This window comes from Scyliorhinus canicula, chromosome 9 (assembly GCF_902713615.1).
Source record: "Scyliorhinus canicula chromosome 9, sScyCan1.1, whole genome shotgun sequence".
Lineage (NCBI taxonomy): Eukaryota > Metazoa > Chordata > Chondrichthyes > Carcharhiniformes > Scyliorhinidae > Scyliorhinus > Scyliorhinus canicula.
The window spans coordinates 141,461,961-141,483,067 of record NC_052154.1 but is presented as its reverse complement, the minus strand read 5'-3'; the positions used below and the strand labels follow the sequence as shown (position 1 = coordinate 141,483,067).

At 47.9% G+C, this 21,107-nt stretch overlaps 1 protein-coding gene across 1 annotated transcript in view; it reads left to right on the top strand.

The window, feature by feature from the left end:
• Positions 1 to 21,107, top strand: part of LOC119970940 (otogelin-like) — a 323,755-nt gene that overhangs the window by 264,701 nt on the left and 37,947 nt on the right. Inside the window, 7 exon segments of the mRNA XM_038806051.1 lie at positions 110 to 322; positions 10,266 to 10,370; positions 12,922 to 13,026; positions 15,067 to 15,168; positions 18,451 to 18,549; positions 18,642 to 18,682; positions 18,769 to 18,844. Coding sequence (XP_038661979.1) covers positions 110 to 322; positions 10,266 to 10,370; positions 12,922 to 13,026; positions 15,067 to 15,168; positions 18,451 to 18,549; positions 18,642 to 18,682; positions 18,769 to 18,844 — 741 coding nt within the window.

The window sequence follows — 21,107 nt, the reverse complement described above, 5'->3', positions numbered from 1 at the left end:
ATGGGCTCAGACATTAACAGTTGTTGTTTTGTTCGCTAACCCTCAACATATTTTATTGCATGGACTTGTTGCTAAAGTAAGATAATTCCATATGTTTTGTATTTTTCAGCTTGCACTGATACTTGGGGATTACCCCATGCTGCTGGTGAGACATGGAATGCCTCACTGGATGGATGCTGTATGAACAAGTGTCTGGAGAATGGCACCATTATTACTGTGGACCACAACTGCTCTGCTGTCCCTGAACCAATCTGTCATCGTTCTGGAGAAATAGTAGTTCGTCTAGCTAGTGATAAGAACTGCTGCCCCACCAAAATATGTGGTAAGTTTTAATTCTGTCTACAGATGAATACGCATCCATGTCACAAGAATGATGGGCGTGATTCAGCCAAATAGATTCTACTGTCAGCAGGAAGACTGGGGTCAGGCTTAATAAGATCATGAGGAGCACCCGAACTTTCCTCTCAGCGAGTGGTTATCTTGTCCTGCCTTGTACAGTGACCTGCTGACAGTGCTAACACACGCCCATCACCTTTGAGTGATGTTACATAGACCCTTGGAAAGAGTAACAGGGTGGTCAGAGAGGGAGCACTCAGACTGGAGGAGGGGGAAGGGTGGGGTGGGGTTGAAGGTGGGAAGGGGAGGTGGGTAGGTAGGGGGTGTTGAGCTGATGGACACAGCGTTGTCCTAGGAGAATCTGGAGAAGATGAAGGCGTCCCTGGTCCTCCTGGAATGTCAGACCCTTTCCGCTGCTGTCTTCCATTTACTGGCTCCTCCTTGGGCTCATCCACCAGCCCCTCCTGGTCATAGAGTCATAGATGTTTACAGCATGGAAACAGGCCCTTTGGCCCAGCTTGTCCACGTCGCCCAGTTCTATCACTAAGCTAGTCCTACTTGCCTGCATTTGGCCCATATCCCTCTATACCTACCCTGCCCATGTAACTGTCTAACATTTTTAAAGGACAAAATTGTCTCTACCACTGCCTCTGGCAACTCATTCCAGATTCTCACCACCCTCTGTGTGAAGAAATTTCCCCTCTGGTCTCTTATGTATCTCTGCCCTCTCACCTTAAACCTATGGCCCCTTTGGAGACTCCTCTATCTTTGGGAAAAGATGTTGACTTATCTATGCCCTTTATTATTTTAAAGACCTCTATAAAATCACCCCAAAGCCTCCTATGCTCCAGGGGAAAAAGTCCCAGCCTATCCAGACTCTCCTTATAGCTCAGACCATCAAGTCCTGGTAGCATCCTCATAAACTCTTCTGCACTCTTTCTAGTTTAACAATATCCTTCCTATTATAGGGTGTCCAGAACTGAACACAGTATTCCATGTGTGGTCTTAGTAATGTCTTGTACAACTTCAACAAGACGTCCCAACTCCTTTATTCAATATTCTGACCAATAAAACCTAGCATGCTGAATGCCTTCTTCACCACCCTGTCCACCTGCGACTCCACCTTCAAGGAGCTATGAATCTGTATTCCTAGATCTCTTTGTTATTTAACTCTCTCCAACTCCCTACCATTAACTGAGTAGGTCCTGCCCTGATTTGATCTACCAAAATGCATCACTTCACATTTATCCAAATTAAACTCCATCTGCCATTCATCAGCCCAATTGATCAAGATCCTGTTGCAATCTTATATAATCTTCTTCACTATCCATTATGCCACCAATCTTGGTGTCATCTGCAAACTTACTAACCACTTGTCCCTTCCTTTTTGTTTCACTCTACGGCTTGATCCCCTTTTTGTTTCAGAGGCTGCTCCAGTCACACCATTTTCTGCCTGATCCACCCAATGAAAACAAATCTGAAATTGTAATGATCGGTTCCCTGGTCAAAAGCTTAGTCCATCTGGTATTGGGGAACACTGGGAACTCCTGATTTGGAATAATATACAATTTGTTAACTTGATCCTGGTGACAGAGAACAGTGTCAAAGCACCTAACTATACATCCCCCATTACGACTAAATCTATATCTCTCGCCCCACTTGAATGGCTCCCTGCATCACAGTGCTGGTCAGTTTGCTCATCCTCCCTGCAGTCCCCATTCCTGTCCACACAGGGAGCAAGAATCTCAAACCTATTGGACAGGGACAAGAGCTGAGGCTCCTGCAACCTTATCTCCTGAATCCAACTACCTGCCTCACTCGCAGCCACAGCCTCTTGTCCCTGACCACTTGTCGAATTCAAGTTAGTTAGTCTAAGGTCTGTGACTGCCTTCTGGGACACAGAATCCAGGTAAATCTCCCCCTCCCTGATGTGTCGCAGCGTCTGAAGCTCAGAATCCAGCTCATCAACTCTCAGCCAGAGTTCCTCAAGCAACCAACACTTACTTCAGATGTGCTCACTAGAAACTACAATGGGGTCCAACAACTCCCACATCATGCATCATCTGACCCTCCATCTCTATAGAACATAGAACATAGAACAGTACAGCACAGTACAGGCCCTTCGGCACATGACATGCCGACCTTTTATCCTAATCTGAGATTAACTTAACCTGCACCCCTTCAATTTACTGCTGTCCATGTGCCTGTCTAAGAGTTGCTTAAATGTCCCTAATGACTCTGACTCCACCACCTCCACTGGCAGTGCATTCCATGCACCCACCACTCTCTGTGTAAAGAACCGACCTCTGACATCTCCCCTACACCTTTCTCCAATCATCTTAAAATTAAGTCTCCTTATGATAGCCATTTCCATCCTGGGGAAAAGCCTCTGGCTATCCACTCTATCCATGCCTCTCATCACCTTGTACACCTCTATCAAGTCACCTTTCTTCCTTCTTCGCTCCAGTGAGAAAAGCTCTAGCTCCCTCCACCTTTTTTCATAAAACATGCCCTCCAGTCCAGGCAGCATCCTGGTAAATTCCCTCTGCACCCTCTCCAAAGCATCCACATCCTTCCTATACTGAGGTGACCAGAACTGGACACAACATTCCAAGTGTGGTCTAACCAGGGTTTTGTAAAGCTGTAGAAAAACCTTGTGGCTCTTAAACTCAATACCTCTGTTAATGAAAGCCAACACACCATAAACCTTCTTAACAACCCTATCAACCTTGGTTGCAACTTTGAGGGATCTATGTATGTGGACCCCAAGATCCCTCTGTTCCTCCACACTTCCAAGAATCCTGCCTTTAACCCTGTATTCAGCATTCAAATTCGACCTTCCAAAATGAATCACTTCACATTTATCTAGGTTGAACTCCATCTGCCACTTCTCAGCCCAGCTCTGCATCCTGTCAGTGTCATCGAATCATAGAATTTACAGTGCAGAAGGCCATTTGGCCCGTCGAGTCTGCATCGGTCCTTGGAAAGAGCACCTTTTCAAAACCATGCCACCACTTTATCCCCGTAACCCCACCTAACGTTTCTGGACACTAGGGACAATTTAGCATGGTCAATTCACCTAACCTGCAAATCTTTGGACTGTGGGAGGAAACCGGAGTACCCAGAGGAAACCCACGCAGACACAAAGAGAACGTGCAGACTCTGCACAGACCCAAGCTGGGAATCAAACCTGGGAGTCTGAAGCTGTGAAGAAACTGTGCTAATCACTGTGCTACCGTGCTGCCCTTGTAATCTGCAACAGCCCTCGGCACTATCTACAACTCCTACCAGCCTCCGTGTCATCAGCAAATATGCTACCACACCCTTCCACTTCCTCATCCAAATCATTTATAAAAACCACGAAGTGCAGAGGTCCCAGAGCAGATCCCTGCTGGACACCACTGGTCACGACCTCCAGGTGGAATACTTTCCATCCACTGCCACTCGCTGTCTTCTTTCGGCCAGCCAACTCTGTATCCAGACAAACAAATTTTCCTGTATCCCGTGCCTCCTAACTTTCTGAATGAGCGTACCATGGGGAACCTTATCAAATGCCTTACTGAAATCCATATACACCACATCCACTGCCCAACCTTCATGAATGTGTCTCGTTACATCCTTGATGCACTATCAATTATGCAAAGACGAAAGTAGGATGTAATCGAGGCTTTATTACACTGTGATGTGTGGCCTCCTACAGCAGCTGACGAAATGGCTGCTGTACGGGGAGCACACATATTTATACTCCCCCTACTGGGCGGAGCCAGCAGGCAGGGATCTACCCCCGTATGTGTAGTACGGGGGCCTTACCATAAAGCATCTATATCAACATCCTATATATACAATATATACATCAGTGGTGACTACCACATTCACCTCCTGTTAAAAGATGAGTCCGGCAGGGGTGTGGAGAACTATATACAGAAAGTTGTGTTTTAAAAGTACAGATAATATTACAAATTCAGGCAGTCCGGTGCCTTGATATGTCATCGAGAGCGCCGTAGTGCTGGTGGCAACTCCAGCGGCGGCTTGGTCTTCGGTGACTCCGGGAGCGTGTCGAAATCCTCTTCATCTAACCACTGTGCTACTGTGCTGCCCTTGTAATCTGCAACAGCCCTCGACACAATCTACAACTGGGCAAGGGGAGGACGGATTGTCCCGGAGCGGGGGCTGTGGTGGGGTGAGCCGAGGGAAGGGAGGGTGACGCCAGGTCGGAGGGGGGGGGGGGGTTGTGTGGGGAACCAGCTGGTGCCAGGCCCCTAAGGGAGTGTCTTGGCGGCTGTCAGAATATGCTATGTAAGTGTACTGCGGGTTGGCGTGAAGTAGCTGTACCCTCTCAGCCAATGGGTCCGCCTTGTGGAGTCGAACATGTCTACGGAGGAGAATGGGTCCTGGAGCTGCCAGCCATGTCGGGAGCGAAACCCCGGAGGTGGACTTCCTAAAGAAGGCAAAGAGATGTTCATGGGGGGTTTAATTAGTCGCAGTGCACAGAAGCGACCGAATAGAGTGAAGTGCGTCGAAGAGGACCTCCTGCCAGCGGGAGGTCGTGAGATTTCTGACCGTAGGGCCAGCTGGACTGCCCTCCAGACCATCTCATTCTCCCTCTCCACCTGCCCGTTTCCCCTGGGGTTGCAGCTGGTTGTCCTGCTCAAGGCAATGCCCCTGTTGAGCAGGAACTGGCACAGCTCATCGCTCATGAATGAGGATCCCCGGTCGCTGTGGACATAGGTGGGAAACCGAACAGATCGAAGATGGTGCTGAGGGCTTTGATGACGGTGGCAGGCGTCATGTCAGGGCATGGGACGGCAAAGGGGAATCGGGAATATTCATCAACCACACTGAGAAAGTACGTGTTGCAGTCGATGGAGAGGAGGGGCCTTTTGAAGTCCACGCTGAGGTGTTCAAAGGGGTGGGAGGCGCGCACGGTCTGGCCGGTAAAAGTGCGGTTTACACTCCGAGCAGACCTGGCAGTCTCTGGTGATCGCCCTGACTTCCTCAATGGTGTAGGGCAGGTTGCGGGCCTTGATGAAATGGTAAAAACGTGTGACCCCCTGGGTGACAGAGGTTGTCGTGCAGGGTCCGGAGTCGGTCCACTTGTGCGCTGGCACATGTACCTCGGGGTAGGGCATCGGGGGGGCTTGTTGAGCTTACCGGGGCGATGCAAAATCTCATAGTTGTAGGTGGAGAGCGCGATCCTCCACTTCAAGATTTTATCGTTTTTGATCTTTCCCCGCTGTGTGTTATTAAATATGAAGGCAACCGACCGTTGGTCAGAGAGGAGAGTAAATCTCCTGCCGGCCAGGTATTGCCTCCGATGCCGCACAGCTTCAACGATGGCTTGGGCCCCTTTTTCGACGGAGGAGTGCCGAATTTCAGAGGCATGGAGGGTGCGGGAAAAGAATGCCACGGGCCTGCCTGCCTGGTTGAGGGTGGTGGCCAGAGCGACATCTGATGCATCGCTCTCCACTTGGAGGTTCCACTGGAAGTCCAGGCTTGGAATGGTAACGTCTCGTCGACCGCATGCATCGCGGCCTTGGCGATGTCGGCCTTGATACGGTTAAAGGCCGGATGAGCCTCGGCTGTCAGAGGAAAAACAGTGGATTGAAAGAGTGGGCTTGTCCACATAGTTTGGGACCCACTGGGCGTAATACAAAAAGATCCCCAGGCATTGTTTGAGGGCCTTGGGGCAATGGGGGAGGGGGAGTTCCATGAGGGGGCCCATGCGATCGGGGTCGGGCCCCAGAACTCCGTTCTGAACCACAAAGCCGAGGATGGCTAAGCAGTTTGTATTGAACACGCACTTCTCCTTGTTATACGTGAGGTTGAGGAGAGTGGCGGTGTGGAGAAATTTGGCAAAGTTGGCTTCATGGTCCTGCTGATTGTGGCTGCAGATGGTGACATTGTCCAGGTACGGGAAAGTGGCCCGCAGTCCGTACCAGTCAACCATTTGGTCCATCTCCCATTGGAAGACCGAGACCCCGTTGGTGACGCCAAAGGGAACCCTAAGAAAGTGGTAAAGGCGGCCGTCTGCTTCGAACACAGTGTATGGGCGGTCCGCCTTGCGGATGGGGCGCTGGTGGTAGGCAGATTTCAGGCCTACTGTCGAGAAGACCCGGTACTGTGCAATCTGATTGACCATATCAGATATGCGTGGGAGGGGGTACGTGTCGAGCTGCTTGTACCGATTGATGGCCTGACTGTAGTCAACAACCATCCTGTTTTTCTCCCCAGTTTTGACCACTACCACTTGGGCTCTCCAGGGGCTGTTGCTGGCTTTGATGATGCCTTCCTGGAGCAGCCACTGGATTTCAGACCTGATGAAGGTCCTGTCCTGCGCGCTGTACCATCTGCTCCGGGTGGCGACGGGTTTGCAATCCGGGGTTAGGTTTGCAAAAAGGGAAGGTGGGTCGACCTTAAGGGTCGCGAGGCCGCACACAGTAAGGGGTGGTAGGGGCCCACCAAATTTCGGGGTTAGGCTCTGGAGGTTCCACTGGAAGTCCAGGCCGAGTAGCAAGGCAGTGCAGAGGTTGGGGAGGACGTAGAGGCGGAAGCCGCTGAACTCCACACCCTGGACAGAGAGAGTGGTGATGCAGTACCCTCGGCCCGCCATGGAGTGGGATCCGGAGGCCGAGGGAGGTTTTCTGGTTAGCGGGGTGTACCGCGAGGGAGCAGCGCCTTACCATATCGTGGTGAATGAAACTCCCAGTGCTCTCGGAGTCCAGCAAGCAGGCGATCTCGTGTCCGTTAACCTTCACTTTAGTTGAAGCAGTCGTGAGGTTGCGTGGTCGAGACTGGTCAATCGTGACCGAGGCGAGACACGGCTGGTCGGCGGCGGTTGCAGGCGATGAGCGGCCGGATGAGGTGCCCGACAGGCAGGGATCCTGAGTCGGGTAAGATGGCTGCGCCCACGAGCCGCACGTGACGAGGGGGAGGCAACATGGCGGTGCCCTGGGGCTGCACGTGTCATGAGGAAGGCAAGATGGCGGTGCCCGCTGGTCGTGGGGGGAACAAGATGGCGGCACCCACAGGCCGCATGTGTTGCGAGTCGAGCAAAATGGCGGCGTCCACTGGCCGCATGTGGTCTGAGGAGGGGAAAGTGGCGGCACCCACTGGCCGCACATGGGGGGTGCCGGGTCAATAGCCGTGATTGAGCAGGCCTGGCACACTGCAGCGAAATGTCCCTTCTTGTCACAGGCCTTGCAGAGGGCACTCCACGCTGGGCAGCGCTGTCAGGGGTGTTTTGACTGCCCACAGAAGTAGTATTTGCACCCACCAGGGTTGGCTGCTGCGCGGCACAGGCATGGGGTTGGCTGAGAGCGGTCGCTGATGGGGTCCACGATGGGGCAGCCGTCTGCGGAGTCCACGATGCACAGGGGGGTCGGCCGCGCGGTCGGGGGAATAGGTCTGAATGTTGCGTGATGCGACCGTAAATGAGAGCGCTAGTTTTTTGGTTGCTGCGAGGTCGAGCGTGGCCCCCTCTAAGAGGCGTTGGCGGATGTAGTCAGACCCTATGCCCGTAACAAATGCGTCTCTCATTAGCAAATTTGAGTGTTCTGTGGCCGGAACGGCCTGACAGTCACAATCTCTAACTAGGGCGAGCAGGGTGCGCCAGAAATCTTCCACTGACTCACCGGGAAGTTGGTGCTGCGTGGAGAGGAGGTGCCTGCCGTAGATTTTGTTAGTCCGCTGAACGTAGTTTTCCTTCAATCGCACCACGGCCTCTGCGTAGGTCGGTGTGTCCTGGACGAGTGGAAAGACATTGGAGCTCAGCCGCGTGTAAAGGATCTGGAGCTTCTGTGCTTCTGGAATTGTGTCTGGCACAGACCCGATGTACGCTTCTAAACAGGCTAGCCAATGTTCAAAGTCCTTTTTGGCGTTGTCTGCTTGAGGATGCAGCTGCAGGCGATCCGGCTTGATATAGATATAGAGAAATACAGCACAGAACAGGCCCTTCGGCCCACGATGTTGCGCCGAACTTTTGTCCTAGGTTAATCATAGAATTTTGGACAATTTTTCATGGCCAATCCACCCAACCTGCACATCTTTGGACTGTGGGAGGAAACCGGAGTACCCGGAGGAAACCCACGCAGTCACGGGGAGGATGTGCAGACTCCACACAGACAGTGACCCAAGTCGAAATCGAACTTGGGACCCTGGAGCTGTGAAGCAATTGTGCTATCCACAATGCTACCGTGCTGCCCTTAAGAAGTTAACCTACACTCCCTTATTCTACCCTAATCCAAGTACCTATCCAATAGCCGCTTAAAGGTCCATAAATTTTCCGACTCAACTACTACCACAGGCAGTGCATTCCATGCCCCCACTACTCTCTGGGTAAAGAACCTACCTCTGACATCCCCTCTATATCTTCCACCATTTATCTTAAATTTATGTCCCCTTGTAATGGTGTGTTCCACCCGGGGAAAAAGTCTCTGACTGTCTACTCTATCTATTCCCCTGATCATCTTATAAACCTCTATCAAGTCGCCCCTCATCCTTCTCCGTTCTAATGAGAAAAGGCCTAGCACCCTCAACCTTTCCTCGTATGACCTACTCTCCATTCCAGGCAACATCCTGGTAAATCTCCTTTGCACCTTTTCCAAAGCTTCCACATCCTTCCTAAAATGAGGTGACCAGAACTGCACACAGTACTCCAAATGTGGCCTGACCAAGGTTTTGTACAGCTGCATCATCACCTCACGGCTCTTAAATTCAATCCCTCTGCTAATGAACGCTAGCACACCATAGGCCTTCTTCACAGCTCTATCCACTTGAGTGGCAACTTTCAAAGAACTATGAACAAAGACCCCAAGATCTCTCTGCTCCTCCACAGAGGAGGTCCATCTCTGAAAAACTCAGTGTAATAAATTGATGCACTATCAATTACGCAAAGACGAGAGTAGGGTGTAATCGAGGCTTTATTACACAGAGATGTTTGGCCTCCTACAGCAGCTGACGAAATGGCTGCTGTACGGGGAGCACACATATTTTTACTCCACCTACTGGGTGGAGCCAGCAGGCAGGGATCTACCCCCGTACCTGTAGTACAGGGGCCTTACCTTAAAGCAGCTATATCAACTTCGTATATATACAATATATACATCAGTGGTGACTACCACAATCCTCAAAGAATTCAATGAGGCTTGTGAGGCATGACCTGCCCCTCACAAATCAATGCTGACTATGTTTTTCTGAATAATCATAAATCATAAAGGCGGAGAATGGGGCCTCAGACCCGCGATCGGGTCTGACGGCGGGACGTGATTCACCACCGACCGGAGAATCGGCACCAGCCATGCGCGCGCGTTCAATGCAGCTCCGGTCGGGGGCCGTTGAAAGAGGCCCCCACGCCAATTCGCCGCAGTTGACCGGCCGAGTTCCCGCTGGCGTAGTTCACGTATGGTTCAAATGGTGTTGCAGCTGCAGTGGCCGTCGTGGTGAGGAGTTGGGGAGGGCGGGGGGGTCAGTCTCCAGGGGGGCCACCACGATGGCCAGGCCCGCGATCGGGGGCCATCGATCGGTGGGCGTGCGTACTGGCCCACTGTGAGCCTCGGCCATGTTGCCGGTGCAGAAGTGACTGCCGCGCGCACGCGCGGACCCACGGCTGGCCGTCACGCGCATGCATGGACCCGTGGTCAGCAGGGCAGGTCCGCATGTGGCAGCTGGAGCAGCGCGGAGCACTCCGGCCCCAAGCTAGCCCCATGTGGCCCACGGGAATCGCTGGGCCAAGTGGCCCGTTGAAGCCAGCTTGAAACAGTCCGGTGTATACGCCGGCGTCAACACTTAGCCGCATTGTTGGAGAATCCCGGCCCCTATCTCTCAGAATCCTTTCTAGTATTTTGCTCACCACAGACGTAAGACTGACTGAATTGTAGTTCCCAGGGATTAAATTAACATTAACATTAACTATCATTCCAATCTGCTTTCAGCTTGCAATCAAACAGTCTGTGAGAGTTTTGCTCCTCAGTGTGCATATGGAGAAAGGCTTATTACCTATTACAAATCAGACTTCTGCTGTCCTGATTACGTCTGTGGTAAGTACATAAGTTAATACAAAAATACTGCTTGAAGTACTATCTTGAGTAGAATGGTTGTAGTTTAAAGAAGAGAATCACTTTACCCTCGGGGAAACATGCCATCACTCCTGGCCTCCAAGTATCTAGCAGCCTCCCCAGGTCAGCATCCCAGAATCTTGGGGCTGGCCTCCTTGGCACCATTGTTGCAAGGTAGCTGGGGTTGGCTGAGCAAGTGCTGGTTAAGTGCTGCTCGACCTTGTTAGCGGGAGGTTGGTGAACACTGTGCCAGCGAATCAACTGCCGAGCCTTAATTTGTGGTGAGAACCCCGTGAGGCCTCGTTAAGTGGAGCAATTGATGTTGAATAGCGTTGCCGGCCTTGCTGGGCTGAGCGCCGGGAAGCTCACGGCAATTCCCGCTCGCTACAACACTGAGAAATCTTTCCGGAGAATCGTGCCCTAAGACTCGCAAACGGAGAATTTTGCTCATTGTGTTTAAATTTACGAATCTGGTAACTGTAATCATTGGGCAGGCAAGGTGCCAAAGACTTTGGGTATTTTTCTAAGAATTATTGGTTAATTCAAATGCGTTGTGATTCCAGGTCAATTTGGGGGGGACGGGTGGGGGAGGGGGGGGGGGAGGCGGGGGCGGTGAGAGCTGGAATTGACCATGCCCTAGCCAAGGGTGATGATGCAGAAGTAACCCATTTAAATACTTTGTCAGATGAAATGAAATGAAATGAAAATCGCTTATTGTCACGAGTAGGCTTCAATGAAGTTACTGTGAAATGCCCCTAGTCGCCACATTCCGGCGCCTGTCCGGGGAGGCTGGTACGGGAATCGAACCGTGCTGCTGGCCTGCTTGGTCTGCTTTAAAAGCCAGCGATTTAGCCTTGTGAGCTAAACCAGCCCCTATGGTTCCCAATGCAACACAATTGTCCAAGGGAAGTTACCGCGACAGGACAATTGCCACAGAAATGCTTGATTGGAAACATCCGAGAAGGATCCCCAGCACACCTTTGGGTACCCCGAAGGAATTTAGGATTGTGAAGTAGAGCTTCAATTCAGGGTTACCGGTTGTTCTTGTACATTGCATAAACTCAGTAGAAATTCAAGTTAAAAACTTGTCAGGTGCAAATAAGAATTGTTTTATTTGGAGTTCATTGGTTACAACTTGAAAATCATTTAAAAGGTAGTTTGTAGACAATTTGATTTTCTTCAAAGAATCACAGGATTTATCTTCTGAGACAATAGCCCGAACACAACTTTAAAAGTCAAAGTCTAAACTCAAAGTCTGAAAATGAAATATGAATACAGAACTCTTTTCTAATTCTCTTCCTTTACTTTCTGGCTTTCTCTTTCTGTCTCCCGCTTTTCTCTACTCTTTCTCTACTCTTCCTCTACTCTACTTTTCTCTACTCCTTTGTCTCTCTGTCTCTCTATCTCTCTACAAAATGGTGGCCAAATCGTCCATGGATATACTATTTCATATCTGTCTTAAGCGATCCGATCACACCCCAATATAATCCTAATTGGTTTGGGTTAGGCTCAAACACATTTGATTTGATAGCAAGCTGTCCATCTATTAATAACAAGGCAACACAGTCTAAAATGTTTCAGCTCGCATAATCATGGAATGTAATTTACCCTAATCTCAAATGGCGTGAGAATCATGCAATGCTTCATTCTTATTCCTCGTTGCCATGGATTCAACCCTTGTCCTTGGAAAAATGTAATGTTCTTATCAGACTTCTGTGTTTTGCAAACTCATGACTGAGTTTGGAAATTATATGTTTCTTTCATTTTAAATCTGAGAATTAATATTTATGCTTTAAGCAGCTTTTTACCTATATTAAGTGTATTTAAAATACCTGGCTTCTACACCCCCAAATCCGATGCTGTAGAGCTCGGAGGTTATGGCCCTTCATTTCTAACCTTATGATGGATTGTAAGTCATTCGTGTCGCAGCTGAAGGTGGTTGGGCCTAGGATACGACCCTGAGGCAATACCACAGTGATGTTCTGGGACTGAACTAAGTAGCCACCAACAACCACAATCTTGTTGTTACATTTTAAACAAATTTTAAAACTAATTTCCAATGTCATTATGCAGCAACATAAGAATATCTACCCTATTACTGTCAAATATTAATGATCAGAAAACCCATCTCGTAAGGTAAAAATGAAAAATGACAAACAAATATTCCAAATTACTTTTTATCGTTCGCAATTCATATCATAAAATTCTCTGTGGCAATGATGCACATACAGTTCCACGAATTCAACTCTGCCATCATCGGGGTTGCAGAATAGACTGCCAGGTGGCTGCACACAAGGATGATGAGAACGACCAAGTAGACAAGTCACACCAGAGCATCTCCACGCAGCATATGGAAGTGCATTGTCGAGAAAGGCCTGCAACCCCAAGATGAAGTGTTTGGGTTAGGGCGATGCATGAGATGCTATAAATAAAAGAAAAAATATGTTTGAATTTTTAAATGTGTGCATGTATAATAAAACGTAATCCATGCAATTTATTAAGTGCTTTGTCTGACAAACTTCATATTCTGCAGAATGTGATCCAAAAAAGTGTGAGTCTGATATTCCAACTTGTCAAGAGGACCAAACTTTGATTGCTACCCATGCAGATGGCAGTTGCTGCTTGGCATACATCTGTAGTAAGTTGCACAATGTTCAGATTTGATTCAAAATTAAACAATTTAACAATAATTTTCCCAAACCGTTTCAAGTCTTTTCGGGTTCTGATTCACAATTACCTTAAATAAGTTTCATTTTGTCAGAAACCAAACTCGGATTTTAACATATTTGAAGACAGCCGACAGAATAAATCTATATTGTGATGAGTAAAATATTTACTTTTACCTGCTTATTTCTGTTGCTAGTTAACTTTTAATTGATTTTCTTTCATAGATGTACCCAGAGCTGTCCAGATAATGGGCTGGATTCTTTGGTTCCCCAGCCATGTGTTTTTTGGCAGTGTGCCGTTCACTGGCAGCGAGATTCTTTACCCTCGCCGCTTGTCAATGGGATTTCCCATTGCAGCCATCCCATGCCGCCGGGAAACCCATGGGTGGGGCGGCTGCCTGCGGGAACAGAAATTCGTAGCGGCCAGAGAATTCCAACCAATGTTGACATTTTTGTGCTATTTGAAATTTTGTTGGAGCTTATGCAAAGAGGGAGAAAATAATGTTTTTGCAGTCAACAGTGAAGCAATTTAATCAAAAGGATCCCCAGATGTACAGTTTATCAAAATTAGTTTTTATCGGACTAGTTAGGGTGCTTAGCAGTAAATATGAACTTAGTGTGCTATTTAAGAAAAAAACTTTTCAAAGGTTTTTCCAGCAAGACTAATAGCATATGAGTGGGAATCCTTGTCAGGTTGAAGATTTCCTATTGTTTCCAGTTTCCAATACACACCCTCCAGAGAAGCGTAGAATCACTGTCAGCAAATTCTGGATTTCTATGTTATTCTGCAGAATATGTGGACTGCAGAGTTTGCTGTCAGTTTTTGTAAAGAAGACAAATGTTTGAAGTTTTTCTACCATTACAATCATTACCACCATTAAATCTGGGCCATTAAAATACTGGTAAAACTGCCTGGTAAAAATAATGCTTGTCGCTATGAAGGTATTTCCAAAAATGCTAAATTAATTGCCAGTGTCTGGTTACGAGGGGGCGGGATTCTCCAACCCCCCGCCGGGTCGGAGAATTGCCGGGGCCGGCGTCAATCCCGCCCCCGCCGTGTCCCGCATTCTCTGGCACCGGAGATTCGACGGGGGCAGGAATCGCTCCGCGCCGGTCGGCGTGCCCGCCCCCCCCCCCGGCGATTCTCCGGCCCGCGATGTGCCGAAGTCCCGCCGCTGTCATCCCTCTCCTGCCGGCGTGGATCAAACCACCTACCTTACCGATGGGAGCAGGCGGAGCGGGCGGGCTCCGGGGTCCTGGGGGGGGGGGGCGCGGGGCGATCTGGCCCCGGGGGTGCCCCCACGGTGGCCTGGCCCACGATCGGTGCCCACCGAACGGCGGGCGGGCCTGTGCCGTGGGGGCACTCTTTTCCTTCCGCCTTCGCCATGGTCTTCACCATGGCGGAGGCGGAAGTGACTACCTCCCCAGCGCATGCGCGGGGATGACATCAGCAGCTGCTGACGTCCGGCGCATGCGCGGATTTCCACCGGCCGATGAAGTCCCTTCGGCCCCGGCTGGCGTGGCACCAAAGGCCTTCCACGCCAGCCAGTGGAGCGCCAACCACTCGACGCAGGCCTAGCCCCTCAATGTTAGGGCTTGGCCCCTAAAGGTACAGAAACGTCCGCACCTTTGGGGCGGCCCGACGCCGGAATGGTTCACGCCACTCCATCACGCCGGGACCCCCCACCCCACCGGGTAGGGGAGAATCCCGGCCGAGGTTTGTCTTCATGCTGTGGCATGAAATAGAAAGATACAACTTATTTCCCATGGTGATCTGACAGCAGCAGGGTCTTTGAGGTACAAGGCACCTAAGCCACAGCATGGCATTGACATTCAAGGAATTATTCTAGGGCCCTGGAAGTCTTCCCTCAAAAATCCGAATACTTAAGTTGATTTCAAACCTATATTTTATTCTCCATTGTCCAAACTGAAACTTTTAACTGATTCTTAGAAGTAATGTTGAAGCTTCATATTCAATATGATGTTAACACTTTATATTTTCCTACACTTAGTGTGTGGTGCTTGCGCTGACAAAATTCCCAACTGCCAAAAAGGTGAACTCCTTACTATAGACAACAATACCACTGAGATGTGTTGTCCAGCCTACCAATGCGGTGAGAATAATATTTTACCATTCAAAAAGCATGCAACAGTTATAGTTTACAAAGAAAGAGAGAGAGGTAGGGGAAGATAGCGGCATGGTGATATTGTCACTGGACTAGTATTCCAGAGACCCAGGGTAATTATCTGGGGAACCGGGTTCAAATCCCATCACGGCAGGTGGTGAACTTTGATTTCAATAGAAATCTGGAACTAAAAATCCAAGATGACCATGTAGATGACCATGAAACCATTCACGATTGTCGTGCAAACCCATCTGGTTCACTAATGTCCTTTAGGGAAGGAAATCTATCATCTTTACCTGTGATTCCAGACCCACAGCAATGTGGTTGACTCTTAACTGTCCTCAGAAATGGCCGAGCAAGTCACTCAGTTCAAGGGCAATTAGGGTAATAAATGCTGTCCCAGCGACCACATTGTTACGTTCTGGTGCTTGGCCGGTAGGAATGATGAAGAGTAGAATATCTAGTTCTTGATTAGTTAAAGTATTTTATTATAAAATTATTGCGTGGTAAAGATAACTATGAGAAATATATTACTAACTACTAATGCTGATAAATTATCCTAGAGCGACTGCAGGTATGACTATCCACGAACACTACTATTGCCCAACTTCTCGAGGTACAGTCACGTGGTAGTTTTAAACTGCTACGTGCTGGGCAGAGGTCGTTTACAATCATTATACACATGATTGCTTATGCATATCATCACACACATCATATGAATACAATTTTTAAAAACTAGAACAAAATCAAGTTCCTTTGGAATGAAAGCAGTGTGAGAAAGCATATTTTTATATTGTTAGGATATTAGCTCAGCAGGAGCATTGGGATAATTTTAGAGATTAAACCTCCTCTTTCTGGACAGATGGACTGACCTGAGGTGTGCCCCATGTGACCCCACATGTACTTTGGGATACAGTCATCTGCATGGACCCAGAATCCAGAATCCTTGAAGAAAAGATAGTTCTGCTGCAGACACGAGAGCCACACGGCAGTGATAATATCAGCTGGTTTCAGAGCCTTGCAAATGCTCTTCAAAATAGCAGCTAAAATATCACAAAATCCTGATTAGTAACTCTTTTCACATTAGACTTTAGGGTGGTCAGAGGCTTCTTACACTTGCAAGTCAAATGACTTCAGTGTCCCCCACCATAGATTGGGCACTAGGTAATTGTCTTTGTTTTTTTTCAAATAAAGCTGGTACTGGACTGTGATAAAAGGTACCAATATTTTAGGCCCCTCATATACTTGTTGATTCTCCTTTTCAGATTAAAAGGGCTGGGTACAAACAGTATGGCCCACTAACTCTGATGAGGTCACTCTCATCTCACTTATGTTTAATTACAAGATCTGCCTATTTCACGTTGTTTGCACCATCTTACAAAAAAGTTTGGCCGAAGTGATGGGGTTGAAGAAAAGGTTCAAAGGAAGCAATTGTTAGGGGAAGCAAGGTGGTCACAAGGTGATAATCAAAGGAATAGAGCAATCAAGTTGGCCTGAAGGCTGCAGAAGTTACAGGGTTAACAAAGGTATTTAATAATCTTTATAGTCACAAGTAGGCTTACATTATTATTGCAATTAAATTACTGTAAAAAGCCCTAGTCACCACATTCGGCGCATGTTCAGGTACACAGAGGGAGAATTCAGAATGTCCAAATTACCGAACAGCATGGGCGCAATTCTCCGCACTCACGACGGTGCGGAGAATAGTGGGGTTCGTAAAATTTTACGGCCACGCTAGTCTGACGCCCTCCCGCTATTCTCCCCCCCCCCCCCCACGCCCGACTCCCGATACGAATTGCTGCCGCCGTTTTTTTACGGCCAGCAGCGATTCTCAGCTGGCCGATGGGCCGAGTTCCAAGCCCTTTACGGCTGTTTTTACGAACGGCAAACACACCTGGTCTGGCCGTTCGTAAAAACGGCCATAAAGTGCCGATTTTTAAAACCATGGCACCGATTGGCACGGCCATGGGCCCGCGATCGGTGGGCACCGATCGCGGGCAGTGGGTCCGATACCCGCGCACTCTTTGTCCTTCCGCCGCCCCGCTGTATCACTTCGCGGGGCGGCTGAGGGGCATCCCGGCCCGCGCATGCGCGGGTTTCGCGCAAATGCGCGATGACGTCATCCGCGCATGCGCGGGTTGGAGTCTTCCAATCCGCGCATGCGCGGCTGACGTCATGCGATGCGTCAGCCGGCGCAAACTCTGGCAAGCGGGCTTAACGAAATTCGTTAAGCCCGCGATGCCGGAGTTTACGGCGGCGGCATGCTAGCCCCGACTGGGGACCAGAATCGGTTCCCGGTCGGGGAGGGGGAGGCTGGCGTCAAACCCGCCCGGATTTGACGCCAGCCTTACGATTTCTCCCTCTCTGGGAGAATCGCGCCCCATGTCTTTCGGGACTTGTGGGAGGAAACCGGAGCACCCGGAGGAAACCCAGCAGACACAGGGAGAATGTGCAGGCTCTACACAGACAGTGATCCGAGCTGGGAATCAAACCTGGGACCCTGGAGTTGTGAAGCAACTGTGCTAACCACTGTGCTACTGTGGCACTCAAAGGAGAAGGGCGTATGAGGATTTAGGCACATGGATGAGAATTTTAAATTGGGAACATTGTGAAACTGTGAGCCAACACAGTGTTGTGGGTGAGAAGGATTTGGAGTGGCATAATTAGTCAGCAGCAAAATGTTGAATGATCTGAAATTACAGGGGCTGGAGATTTAGGGGCTGATTAAGAGGAGCATTGGAATAGATAAATCTGGAGGTGACAAAGGCATAAATGAAGGATTCAGTGGTGAGATGGTAGTGGAGGGGAGTAGTCACACAAATGGAGTGAGACAATTGCTGTGCTGAACAAGATATGATATTGGACTCTCAGCAAATCAGAGGAATGTTGGCTGTGACAAATCCATGCTGCTAGAGGGGAGCTTCATCTTCTGATATATTCTAAATTTGGTGTTGGTGCTGCCTACGATATTCCAAACAATCTCCCCCTCAAGCTCAACTATAGAGATGAAGCAGATGTTAAAATGGATTAAGTGATCTGTTGAATTTCAAATACCTTACAAACCTAGTTAGCAGACCTCACTCAAGATGGGGAAGTTTGAACTTCCTGGTTGTGTTTCACATTTCACAGGTATCAGTCTTGAACTATATAAGCCACATCTCCAAGATTATAGTTTGAATAGCTATATTGTAAGATCTATAGTTAAAGTTCAATTCATAATCATCAAGGCTCTTTTTTTGTTTCTAAAAATCTCTGTTCTGTTTCTTTTAGTTTGTGAAATCAATCGGTGTCCAAGGTTTCAGTGCCCTTCTGAAATGATAGTAGTTGAGGCATGGAGTCCAGATATGTGTTGCCCATTTCATTCTTGTGGTACGATGATAAATGTTTAGATTTGGAAACATTCCAACAAATTTCCATATTCCATGACTGAAATAACCAAATTTTAATTGCTTTTGTTTTAGAATGTGCTTGTGACACAATCCCTAAACCTCAGTGTAAACTGGTGAGTAACGTACTGCCTATCTTTTGATGTTATGTACTTTTTTTTATCTTCAGACTTATAACTATTCAATAATTTGACACTTTTAGGAAGAGCTTTTAGTTATAGAACAGCAGCCTGGAAATATCACGACCAATCCATGTGGATGCCCAGACTATAAATGTGGTAAGTGCACATCTATCATTTTGCAAATTTCTTTGTGGTCAAATTGCAAGAGAATAATGTGTACTGAACTGTTGAGAATTATTTGTGAGTTTAAAAAATGTCATTTTATGCCAACTGTATTATGTACTATTAATCCGGGCAAATGTGAGGTGTTGCATTTTGGCAGGTCTAATTCAGGTAGGGAATATACAGTGAATGGTAGAACTCTAAAGAGTATTGAAGGTCAGAGAGATCTAGGTGTACAGGTCCACAGGTCACTGAAAGGGGCAACACAGGTGGAGAAGTTAGTCAAGAAGGCATACAGCATGCTTGCCTTCATTGGCCAGGGCACTGAGTATAAGAATTGGCAAGTCAGAACTGTATAGAACTTTAGTTAGGCCACACTTGGAATATAGTGTTCAATTCTGGTCACCACACTACCAGAAGGATGTGGAGGATTTAGAGAGGGTGCAGAAGAGATTTACCAGGATGTTGCCTGGTATGGAGGGAATTAGCTATGAGGAGCGGTTGAATAAACTCGGTTTGTTCTCACTGGAACGGCAGAGGTTGAGGGGCGACCTGATAGAGGTCTACAAAATTATGAGGGGCATAGGCAGGGTGGATCGTCAGAGGCTTTTCCCCAGGGTAGAGGGGTCAATTACTAGGGGGCATAGGTTTAAGGTGCGAGGGGCAAGGTCTAGAGTAGATGTACGAGGCAAGTTTTTTACAGAGGGTAGTGGGTGCCTGGAACTCGCTGCCGGAGGAGGTGGTGAAAGCAGGGACGATAGTGACATTTAAGGGGCATCTTGATAAATACATGAATAGGATGGGAATAGAGGGATTCGGACCCAGGAAGTGTAGAAGATTGTAGCTTAGTCAGGCAGCATGGTCGGCATGGGCTTGGAGGGCCGACGAGCCTGTTCCTGTGCTGTACTTTTCTTTGTTCTTTATTCTTTGTACTATGAAGCATTCAAAAGTGGGTTAAGCCAGTGGAAGATCTTTCTTGTTATGATACTTTTACAAATGAAGAAACTTTCTATAACAGACAAAAGTAGAACTGGATAGCGCACACCTAGTCTTGCCTCTGAGTCACAAGGTTGCAGGTTCAAGCCCCATTCCAGCCACTTAAGCACAAAATGTAGGTGGATATTCCAGAATGGTGCTGAGTGAGTTCTGCCTTACTGGAGAAGCTGAATTTCCAATGAGGTGTCAAACCAACGCCCTGGCTGCTTTTTAAGGTGGGCATAAAAGATCTCACAGCACTATTTTGAACAAGATTGGGCAATTTCCTGGTGTCCTGACCAATGTTTTCCTTCAATCAATATCACAAAAATAAATTATTTGGTCATTATCACTTTGCAGTTTGTGGGGGCTTGCTGTGTGTAAATCAGAGTCCGGCATTACAACAAATTTCAATACTTAACTAGCTGTAAAGCAGTTTGGGATATCCCTGAGAATCCATTAATAGTGGGCACAATATTGCCAGTAACTAACAATCATAAGGTTTGTGAGTGTTCAAAACAACATTATACTGGACCATGGGACAGAATAGATAAATATGGGAAAAGTAGATTTATAGTATTTAGTGTTTTGTTATTATGCCTAATTTACCTTGTACATCATCTTATATCATTTGAAACAATTCAATTGGTTGAGCTAAAGTTCTTTCAATAGCAGAGTCTCAGAATGACTTTGGTTGAAGTACCATTTAGCTTTTAATTCTGCTGAAGACCAAAACATTTGAGACAAAAACTTGAATTAACAGCAATTATGTGTCAATACCGTTACACCTGCCCTTCGAGTTCTCAACTGTAGAAATTACTGCCCTCTTTTGCCTCTATATCTGTCATATTCCATTAACTTCATATAGCATAATCAGTTGATTCCAAGATCATTGTTCTTCTAAGAAAAATTCTTGTGGTCTCCATCATTCTATCTTGAATATCTACTACAGCCATACTCAACGCTCAAAGTACTTGTTACTTTTTTTTTCTTTATCTATTAATTCGTGAGATGTTGGCCTTGCTGGCAAGGCTAGCATTTATTGTTTGTTCTTTATTGCATTATGAAGGTAGTGGCGAGCCACCTACTTGAACCATTGTCCCAAAACCCTGCCCCCAACACCCATCCCACTGTGCATAGAGAGTTACAGGACTTTAACCCAGTGATGATAAAGGAACAACGTTATAAGTCAGGATAGTATGCAACTAGGAGGGAGACTTGCAGGTGATGGTGTTCCCATGCATTATTGCCCTTGTCCCTCTAAGTGGTAGAAATTGCGGGT